Source organism: Sinocyclocheilus anshuiensis, unplaced genomic scaffold, assembly GCF_001515605.1.
Source record: "Sinocyclocheilus anshuiensis isolate Anshui unplaced genomic scaffold, SAMN03320099.WGS_v1.1 scaffold1594, whole genome shotgun sequence".
NCBI classification, from domain to species: domain Eukaryota; kingdom Metazoa; phylum Chordata; class Actinopteri; order Cypriniformes; family Cyprinidae; genus Sinocyclocheilus; species Sinocyclocheilus anshuiensis.
The window spans coordinates 192,661-204,292 of record NW_015546114.1 but is presented as its reverse complement, the minus strand read 5'-3'; the positions used below and the strand labels follow the sequence as shown (position 1 = coordinate 204,292).

General features: G+C 39.8%; 1 protein-coding gene across 1 annotated transcript in view; it reads right to left on the bottom strand.

Annotated features, from left to right (window-relative positions):
• Positions 1–684: 684 nt before the first annotated feature.
• Positions 685–11,632, bottom strand: part of LOC107700772 (transmembrane protein 132C-like) — a gene marked incomplete at its 3' end in the record, with an annotated part of 39,873 nt that continues 28,925 nt past the window's right edge. Inside the window, exon 2 of the mRNA XM_016502576.1 lies at positions 685–1,591. Within this exon, the coding sequence (XP_016358062.1) occupies positions 685–1,591 (907 nt within the window). The remainder of the gene's footprint in view (positions 1,592–11,632) is intronic.

The following is an 11,632-nucleotide window of genomic DNA, read 5'->3' as shown; positions in this document are numbered from 1 at the left end:
GGTAAATGCTTTTAAAATCTTCTAAAGAACACAGTTACTGTACAGAGAGTAATTTGTAGTCAAATGAATGACTAGAATAAATGTAAGTAGTATAGAAATTCCTTGAATTTTCCATGACATCTTCAGATTCTATTCATTTGTGAGACATTTCGAGGCCTGGATATAACACTTTTGAAATTACCAGATACCTCAGGACTGTGGGAATCACACGGGATCACTTGCACAGATGATAAACGTGGTTTGCGCTGACAACAGTGAATTTGGAGAGCATGAAATCATCCAAATTCAAGGGCCATGCAGAAACTAAAATTGTCAATTTATCTATTCAGCCTACATTAGAAACAGCATGCCTACTCAAACTGAGTGGGCATGTTCTTGAGCCAAGTGAATTTTGAATACAACTTCCAAAAACTAAAAAAAATGAAATAGTTTTACTCTTGATTATTTAATTTTCATGGTATTTACAGGTAAAGTATTAGCAGTGCTGCAAATATTTTTGGGGGGTGGGTGAACCGTTGGGGGCAAAAAATATGTCATCACAAATATGCCAACAAAACATGGTTAACAAACCCTTTTTTTCAAATTTACTTTTGATTAATTATCAAAATGTCAGATATGCTCTTTTCCATAAAATGAATAAAATAAAGTATCACTAAAAAAGTACTACAAGAGTTAGTCACTCACCTTAAAGTGAAGATCTCTACTGATGAAAGGGTGGAGACTGCTAGGAAGGCTGATACCGTCTCCCTCTGCCTGATGGGTCTGGAGGGAACCATCACCACAAAGTTACTGTCCAAACGCAGCTCAGAGAGCGGCTGGAATAGGCGTACGCTGCCGATCCTGCGCATGGGTGTGGGCCCTGAGAAGTACCCAGCAGGGCCCAGCTGCCCAGTGCGGATGGAATTGGTCTTGCGGGAGTCTTCCGAGCTGCATTCCCCAGTGTCGGTGGATTGTAGCATGTAATACAGCTCCACAGGAGTGCCTTCAACCAGCTCGGGAGATCTCTGTCGACCTGGTATGACACTAGGGGGACTGAACCAGCTAGGCAGAGGCTCCAGTTCAGCCACGCACAGTCCGAGTTCCCCTTTTAGATGACAGGTGCCTCGTACCTCTTGGGTTTCGTGGAAGGCAAACATCCTGACACACGGCAACTTGTCCACGGCACTGTAGTCATCCCAGTCCCGGCCCACAATGTAGAAGAGAACCTGAACCTTCGGCCAACTTGGATTGATTCGTTCACTGATAATAAAAGTCTGCACTTTCCAGTTAAAACTAAAGAGAGGAGAGGAAGTGGACGATGGCGACGTGGATGAGGGGTTGTTGAAGAGTTCCGGGCCCAGAAGCTCCGCAGGCACAGGTTGTTCTACATACAGTGGCCCGTAACTGGCATTGACCGACGGCGTCTTTCTGGCTTGTTGGATGAAAAAAAGTTCTGTACGAACCTGCAGGCTGGAGTTCCTCATGATGTCCTGGTTGGCCTCCTTTAGGAAGAAGGCAGACTCTGCATTCAGCACCTGGTATCGGACCGGAAGATAAGTCGGGATGGCACCGAATCTCTGCAGTCCTTCCATCAGCATCCGACTGTCGATGACTGACAAATAACAGAGAAGACAAAAAAGACATCACTCATCCATCAATCAGACCTCTAAGCCCGACCTAGCTACTTGCATGCTCTTACATGCTTTAAAGTAAGAGTCATTTGTCTCCCGCCCCATTCTGCAATTCCATCTCCAGGCAACTGGACTCTTTTATTGAATGCCTTCAACCAGCAGTTCACTGCAGATATCTGGGGTGATGGAAGGACCCAAGAGGCTCCATTGATTTTGCGTCACAGCACTGGTCTGAGAGAAAGAGATGCTAGAGATTTGTGACAGCTGGTGGCAGACAAATGCTATTGGTGCTTGAGGCAGACACTACAGCACAGCAAGAGGATGCTTATATACCATTGTGTAACATGAAGTATTTTATGGGTTGTTTAAAGGTTTTATATATAGATTGAGTCTGGGGATATGTTCTACTGAATTTGTATACAGTGAGTTAATTTTGTTTTATTATTCTTTTAATGTAAATCACCCATAATAAATCAAATCATCTCATGAATATTGAGTTAATATAGTGGAATCAGTTTGTTTCAGGGGAGCCAGATATTGAGAAGAGTAATGCAAAGTGTCAGTGAAGAAAGGTGGGAGAAAAGTTTACTCAAAGACTATTTTCCTGTGGGACTAAAACATTATTCTTTTTGGCAGCAATAAAAAAGGAGAGAGAAAAAAGTGAGAAAGATAAAGAGTAAAAACTCGAAAGAAAAAAAGAAATCAGAGAAATAAAGCACAAAGGACGCACTGAATGCGGTGCTACACCAAACTGATTAACTTAAGTTAAATTTTGATTTCTTTCAATACATTTTTTTTTTTTTATCGCAGACACTGTGTCTTTCGTTTGGAAACAATAAGAATAACATGTCTAGTCATTTGGAAGAATCAGATGGGCATTTTTGCAGGGATATGGCAGTAAACCAGCTATTTTTTGTTTCGCTCTCAAACTAAATGTTTAGCCAAAATATTATGTGGACCATGTGTACTGAAAATTACAGTGAAACTTCTAGTGAACCTTTGTTCAAACTTAATGAAATCAAGAAAGAAGTGTGATTAAAAAAAAGAAAGAAAGAAGACACAACAATGCTAAAATTTAGGCCAACTACGATTAGCAAGTTAATGGCTGATAATAGATAAATGATATTATATAGGCCTATACATAAATTTGACAAATTTACATGATACTTAAATATTTTGGCAACAGATAAAAACATACCCTGATCATTAGGATACAGACTAATAAATATAGTATGATATTCTGGCATGAAATTCAAGCATTTACAGCATATTAACTCATCAAATATTCAATATATTACAATAAAATAATTATCTATAAATATAAGTAATAAAAATGTAAGAATATGTGTATATATATATATATATATATATATATACACACACACACACATTTATATTTATTATATACATAATTAATATGAATATAAAATTAATCTGTATTGGTTGACATTACTGATGACAGACATACAGTAAAGATGTATATACATCATGGAAAGAAAGAAAGCTCCACAGGGCAAAAACAGTAGCTGTATAGAGCAGAAGGAAGAGAGCAAACAAGAAAGAGACACATAAGCGTTTTATAAGCAGTCAGTGCCTGAACATACATGCTACCCTTGTCCTCAGAGCCAATTACAAGTGAGATGGCAAGCTTGTAGGGACTTATCTAATCACTTCACAGCAATGTTGCTCAAACCCACCTCAGTATACAAGAGCCAACCACACACACACACACACACACACACACACACACACACACACACACACACACACACACACTCATTATGCAAGCACAGATTTTGTGTGGAGAAATTAAAATCTTGGTGCTCCAAGCAGAAAAAACTAAAATAACTTGAAAATCCATTCATGACTGAGTGATAAAAGAGGAAACGTGTTACACCGTTTCATCTCTGCTGGATCAGTTGAAGCTCTCCTCTTTTTCTCTAAAATTAGCATATGTTCATCCTAAACTGTATTCAAGGCTTAATTAGCAGGTGAGCCAAGATAATTTGCTGGGGTTAAAATGATATTGTGTGTGTACAATTTTGATACAGCTCAGAATATTTTAGTTAAAATCATCAGAGGCAAGTCAAGACCGTTGCCTCAATGAAAAACATCTATCTAACGGCCCCTATAACAATTGGTTGAGCAATCAGGTTCACAACAAAGTACCAGACTGTGATAGTTTGGCGATTTGAAGTGAATTCATGCATTAAAAAGTACGGTATTAAAAAAGTGACATTCAAGCTTCTGTCATCATTCTTTAGTGAACAGACAGCCTTACAAATGCTTAATTCCTACTCAAAGAACATTCTGAGTGATTGCATGACAGCTAATTTTACACTATAATTAAAAAAAAATAAAAAATGGTGTTTCGTTTAGTAATTCATTAGGATACAGACCAGAAAATAATATTCTAGCATGAAAAAGGTTTATAACTTCCTCTCTTTTTAATGATTAATGTGTGGGAAGAGATCATTCTTCATTTGAGTTGGTATCTAATTTTCTAAAAGGCCTAGGGTTTTCTTTTATGGTTACATTATTCTTCATAAGCAGACTCTGGTTAGCAGAAGATACAAGAATTAAAGACTGAACTCTTTCAAATACACAATGATTTTTTTTTAGGTTGCTTGATGGCTATTTTTAAAGTGGCTCTACACCACTTCCTTGATTTCTCTGCATCAATTTAGTAAGAGTTTGATGGCTTAGACGAGACTCTGAGTAACTGAAATACATGCTGACAGCGCCACATAAGCGCATGGTAAGTGGCGATTTGGGAGCTGTTAACTAATTTAAGATATGCTCTACCATGGAAAACTGTCCCAACTTCAGATTCTGGCCTTCAGGGAAAGTTAACATAGTAAGGTTTTGGGGCATCATAATTGGATTGCCCTTGGGCCATTTTCTCAACTGCCATTATAAAAACGTGTATAATCTTACTGAAAGTGAAGTAGGAGTTGCATGGGATAGTGGCCAACTGCTGAGCTGATAGATAACATTAATAATGGTAATAGTTCAAAGTGTCCACACTGCATACATTAAATGAGTAGGTAGCGTTCAGTGTCTGAGGTTAACACCAGCACTTGAAGGCAAGTAGGACACATCTTTCAATGGTAGCCACTTAATAAAAAGACAATCAATAAGACAAAACATATCTTAGTTCACTTGAAAAATGAGAGAAAATGAGGTGTTTAGACTGCACAGACATGGATATCCCAGACACATTACAGTCTGGCACAGAAAAGAAGAAAAAAATTATACGTAATGAACTTTCAAGTTTTTAACAGATAAAGGCCCAAATGTAAAATAAATTTAAAATCATTTAGTGATACCAACTCTTTTAAACATAACTTATCTTGTAGTTGATTCCAATCAAATGGAGCAACATAACTAAATGCCCGTTGACCCATATTAGTACGAACTTTTGACCCTTGGCAACTGCTAGTTGGTCAAACTAGCTCTTAAGACACAGTCTTAACATGGTGGCTAAGTTTATGCAACTGGCCCCAGAGGGCTCTAGACTCATTCTTCCCACTGGTCGCTCTTTTGAGACTAATTTTCTCAGTTGGTCGCACGAGCACATAATTTGGTCCCAATTTTATTTTATTTTTTGCTACAACATGGGATTAATCAATGCATGCTGATGAACTTTTAACATAGTTTATAGTTATATAGTAACGAAAGTGTTCAACATTGAACCCATTCTTTTTCATCAGTATTATTTGTGATTTAAATTTTGTGAACGGGTTATATTTGCTGTGTTATAAGCCGAGTTTCGTGCACTTTCAATTTCACTTTTGAATTCGCGATCTAGGTGTCACGTTTTACAAGAAAAGATAATTGTGTGTTTTGCTTATATCTATACACCTTTTACTTTTTAAGACTAAAACAAAAGATGGATTCATTGTTATTCTTAATTAAAAAGCACAACAACAATAAAACAGTAGGCTATAATGACAAACTAGATTACATAACGTTTATTAACAAAAACAAATAAGACGAGGCATGGCATACACCACATGCTGTATTATATACCAACTTATAAATTACAGAATGTTTAGCAAACACTGAGGAATCAAATAAATTAAAAACATTTTTTTTAAGAAAGCCTCCATAGCATAACGTGAGGTAAACAGCAAATATAACAAGCTTTTTAAAATGAAAACAAAAAGAAAAGTAAAACTGAACTGGCTGTCGGTGACAGGACTTGCATTTTTTTTATTTTTTTTATCAAGAATACCAACATGTTCACCTTCTCTGGTTTATGAAGCGGCCTTTTATTTTCCTTTATTGTGAAAACCAAATCCTCCGTCTGCCATCATTTCCTCAATATTCACGTCATTTTTGCCATGCGCTGCACACACCTTCACTCTCATGCTGATGCGGCGAATATAAACCATGTAGGTGCTCTACACCTGAAGCTCTCTTAACGTGATCAGTGAAATCTGACTCCTGCAACAATGTGTCGCAGCTCTGCAACGCTCACTGTATGGAGCAAACACTTTGAAGCAGCGCGGAGCATGCACTCGCACAAATGCGACCACGTCAAATTTGAACTCACACATTCTCAAAAAATTGTTGCAAATGCAGTCTAGAGCCCCGAGAACATTAGATTCTTATTATATGAACAACCCTTACCCATTGTAAAACCACTGTAATGCATTGCCACTCGTGGATTATAGCCTTAATCTAAAGCTTTAGCTTTAGATTGTGTTGCTGATCACAATTTCAGCCATGCAATTTGTAGTCCGTACCGGATTACATTTCAGAAGTAACTCCACACTGCACATAATTGCATGCTGAGTTAGAACAAGACAGAGACAGGGAGGAAGACAGAAAAGGCACCAGCTATCTGGGCATCGAGCACACGCACTGATTGCATCAGTATTGTGGAGCAGGAATCTCAGCATGTAAGCCTCGTCTGAGAGAAGTCTGTCGAGCAAAGGGAGAAAATTAAGATGATTTCAAATGTTGGGAGATGTGAAGCAAGCAGAGGGGAAAATGAAAGATTCTGAGCCTATGGAGAAGATGCCACTGACAGACACACTGAAAAAACATAGCTTCTGTAACATGTTTAAATAGGGAGTCTTTCCTCGCCACCAAAAAAGACATTTTGTTGATTTTAGAACTAGGCAAAATTGCACCAACCACTTCAGAGCTACTTGACATGGCTTGTAGATACAGAGTAAATTAACCTCAATTGCTCTGTTGACATCAGCACAATTGCTAGTTGCGATCAGGCTGCGATCGGCCTCGAATGAGCTCCAAAAACAATTGCTGTTTAGTCATGATGTCGGTTTGTAGGCCAACCCAGAGGGCTGATTCTCCGTGGGTCCCATCGGGAATTTCAATTAGGTTTTTAGAATAGCGGATTTCAATTTATGAGTAAAATAAGGTCTAACATTACTTGAAGAGACTTTCACATTTTACAAAATAAATGACAGAGTCATACCTCAACTATTACTTTTGTAACCATTTTGTAGTTTTTAACAAGTTGCCTCATAAGGATTTCTTACTCGTCAAGCACACTTGGTTTCAGAATTCACAGTTGAGAGGATTCTGTAATTCATACCACCATTTAAAAACATTCTAATATGCTAATGTGCTCAAGAAACATTTTATATTTTCAATGTTGAAAAGAGTTTTGCTGCTCAATATTTTTTGTGAAAACCGTAATACTTTTTTTCCAGGGTTCTTTGATTAAAATAGATATTTTGTAACAATGTACGTCTTTACAGTCACTTTTGTTCAATTTTATGCATCCTTCCTGAATTAAGAGTATTAATTTTTTAAAAACTACAATTTAAAGATCTCAAACTACTGAATGGTAGCATATGTGGTAGAAGAAAAGGTTTAAACCTCCTAAAGATCTTATTTTACTCAATAATCAAAATCTGTGACTCTAAAAATGTATTCAGAATCCCAAGTTTTCGATCTAAAAACTGAACAGCCTTATTGCTTTCTGGGAGATTCTATAAATCCATCTTCCCTCTTTTCCCCATGCAAAAATTATGCATGAAACATTACCATTTTCCATAATGATAATGAAGAAATTTTCAGAGATCCACTAATGGCAGGAAACTCTTGATCTGTATTCGTCATGCCTGGCTGCAGAAATATCTTCCACAATCTGCCCAACGTCACTTCATCAAAACATAAGCAATTGTGCACTAAGGCTTGCAGGAAACTTGTGCCACCGATGCAGGGGCGGCGTTTCCGTATGGCAGAGTATGGCAGTCGCCATACCCTAGCCCAGTCAGTTGTGCCGTGGAAAATCCAAACTCTGTTATATTTTGTTATTATTGTTTTAAATCACTGCTATTGGTCTTCCTTACGTCTGTTTGAGGGTTTTACAAATATTTAACCAATGAAAAGCATTCAAAAGAGCTTGTCACTAAACTTTTTAACGCTATGGATCCTCAAATTGTCAGCAAAACCTCGTAACTTCACCCTGCTTCCATTCAGAACAAAGTGCCGCGCAGCGCGCGCAGCCTGGAGACAGATCTCGGCTTGCTCGCAATGCAAGGGTAAATAATAAATGATGTTTGAATAAGTACAGCGTTTTCTTCACTAAAACACTATGTCTATAAAGGCTCATGTTTTTTGTGTGTTTGAAGAGCGGAGAATAGCTTTTGCCGTCTAGTTGTAATTAATAGGCTACTTTTGTAGGCTACGTTTTAAATATTCTGTGCATATAGTGCTTCATCATCTATATCATGAGATTTTGGCCAAGTGTATTAAACGACATGAAAAACTAAGCGCCCATATAGCTACAATAAATGTTATACCATTTAAGTTGATGAAAGTGTATAAAGCGATGCACTTGCTGCCTCAGATGCGGCCGTTGTAATGACAGACAAATCACAGATCTCCATCATTCGCTGGTCAAAAACGTTGTTAACTCCATTTGAGCTTGATTTTTATAAAATGTTAAGTGCAAGTGTCTGATAAAGCCACATACCAACTGACAACGCAGTGTTTAATTATTATTATATAAAAAAAAGCTTTTTCCTTTTCTATTTGTTTTATATTTCAGTGCTTAGTAATGTGCATACCTCTCTCTTCCCCATTACACAGCTATTAAAATAGTTCAGTTTTGGTTTTTAATAGCAAAGTGGTCATATTTCTTTTTGTTTCTTTATAAACATAAGCACAGACACGTTTGAGTCCAGTGGGCTTTTTATGATTACATTATTGCTATCTATTGCTCATTGAGCTTGAGTGTACTGCCGTGAGGGTTGGAAAAAGTAAATTGACTCTGGAAGTCTGATGGCTCACTAGATTTGCCAAGGCATGAGGGAAGGAGGAGAAAAATCCGCTGATTTGAGCACCTCAGAGTACCTGTTATACTAACCACAACTCCTGCTGTTGCACTCTAGGAGAGCTGGACTTTTTTATTTCAAGGTAACAGGCTTTGAGGATTGGTTTGTCTGGTGAGATTTTTAGCTATTCCGACTCTCTTCCAATCACCAGCATTTGCAATCTCAGCTCGATTCTGTAGCCCTTGACTAACGGATTCAGTCTGATGCTGAGCCCAGCATCGATTAATTATGGGAGAGCATGCTTTAAAGGGAAGCAGGCACCCTGTCATACAGGACGACTTGGAGAATGATGTAATGATATGCAGGTACGTTCTCATTTAGAGTCATACCTCCGGGGATCACATCTCCTCGACAAATGAAAAATAAGCGAGGACAGAGGCTGGTGGGAGGAAGTCAAATGAAAATATGAGTGATGGCTTGGATTATTAGAATCCAAAGCCTTCAACAATGGAAAAAATGACAACCACAAACCAGCATGAAAATATATGAGCTTCTTTTAAATTTGCATATTTGGTTATCTTTCCTCCTATGGTGCTTTGTTTTTGCTTTTTAGGCAAATTGTTGTCAGGGAAACAATCCATTGACTATGACCAATTTGGCCAATGGCAGCTGATGGTGTTTCAGGGCTTTATTTTGTTTGGCTATTGGCAGTGAGTCTAGGCAGGCTGGAGTCAAGAGCAAACATGATGAACACAGATGAAAGCTGCTAAATATGATTATTTGACTTACATAGAATGGATAAACAGAGTGTGGAGGTGCAAAACATAACTCATATATAAATATAGCTCCCAACAACATACAATTTAGCCTTAGTTTTAAAGCAGCATCTTTACTAGAGAAAATATTCATATTTATGCCAACTGGGAACAGCTCGGCAGACCCTTGAAACGGTTTGACTGCAATTTTTTTTCCTGACATATTTCTTATTGAAACAGAGCGCGGAATGTATTGAAGAGTCTGTTCTTTCTGTAAATATTCAATGGTCTTTAGTTTACAGCTGAGTAAAACTGTGATTTGCAACTTGCTATTGCTAGTCAGTATAGCAGGTAGCAAGGAGATCTAAAATATCTGGAGAAAGCTCTCTTTTAGTATTCCCATTCATCTCAAAGACAGCTGTCACGCAGGATTCAGTCCCCCGCAGATTTCTGTCACCTTTGAACTCTAAATAATTCTTATAGTGTCCAACAGTCAGTTTCCTTAAGTAAAAATAACATTCATTTTTAATGATAACTTATAAACTTATGGGGAGTTACAAGGCTGTTAATCCATGGTATATGCTTTTGTTGTAGCTGTCAATCTGCATAATTTCTTATTTTTAAAATAATTGTGTTAAACCATGGAATTCTTAATCCAAAACTACATTACCCATGAATTACCCAAATCTCCACCAATCAGAGAATCGAAACAGCAAATTGTGCCAGAAGAACATCTCGGTTACGTATTATAACCCTCGTTCCCTGAAGGAGGGAACGGAGACGTCACGTCGGATGACCGACGAATTGGGATCTCGCTTAGAGAGACCAATCTACTTAGAGTGTAAACTAAATAAGCCAATGCACACTGGTATGCGATTATTGCATCCAGCTGCTGCTGATCACAGCATGAGTATAAGTAGGCAGCCGGTGCAGTGCATATTCAGGTTTTCACTGAGGAGCCGAGCCGGTGATCCGGCCGCTCAGCGGTGATCCAGTGGGCACTCCTCTGCTTAGAGATGGCATTCCCCTTCTGCCGGCCTCCGTGACAGAAAAAGAGCTGGTCTGAGGTCCTGAAGCTTTGCGTCCTGTTTACGTAGCATCTCAATGCCCGGACGGGACAAAGCAAAGCTAGGGCTGGGTCTGCCTCCTCCGGGGGCAGCGTTTGCAGGCTCACCACCTGATCCCTGAAGGGAGTAGTGGAAACCTTGGGCACATAGCCGGGCCGGGGCCTCGGGATTACCTGGGAGTCAGCCAGCCCAAACTCTAGGCACGAATCGTTAACCAAAAATGTGTGCAGGTCCCCTGCCCTCTTGATGGAGGCCAATGCAAGCAGGAGCAGAGTTTTCATTGACAGAAGCTTCAGCTCAACTGTCTGCAAAGGCTCAAACGGGCCCTGCTGTAGTGCTCTGAGCACTAGAGACAGGTCCCAAGAAGGTATGGAGGGGGTCCGTTAAGGATTTAACCTTCTCGCCCCTCTAAGGAACCTGATGATCAGGTCATGCTTCCCCACTGACTTCCCTTCGACGGGGTCGTGGTTGGCAGCAATCGCAGCCACGTAGACTTTAAGGGTGGAGGGAGACGGCCTTCGCTCCAACCCAGGGTGCCCCGTCTCTGAGTCAGTAGATCCTTCCTCAGAGGAATCGGCCAAGGAGGGGCTGTCACGAGGAGCATTACTTCCGGGAACCAGGTCCGGGTGGGCCAATAGGGCGCCACTAACAGGACCTGCTCCTCGTCCTCCCTGATGCTGTACAGTGTCTGTGCGAGAAGGCTCACTGGGGGGAAATGCGTACTTGCACAGGCCCTGCAGCCAGCTGTATGCCAGTGTGTCCGTGCCGAGTGTTCCCTCGGTCAGGGAGTAGAACAACTGGCAGTGAGAGGTTTCTGGAGAGCCAAACAGGTCTACCTGAGTGGCTCCGAAATGACTCCAAATCAGCTGGACCGTCTTGGGATGGAGTCTCCATTCTCCCGGGAGCGTAGCTCGTGACAGCTCGTCGGCTGCCCGGTTGTG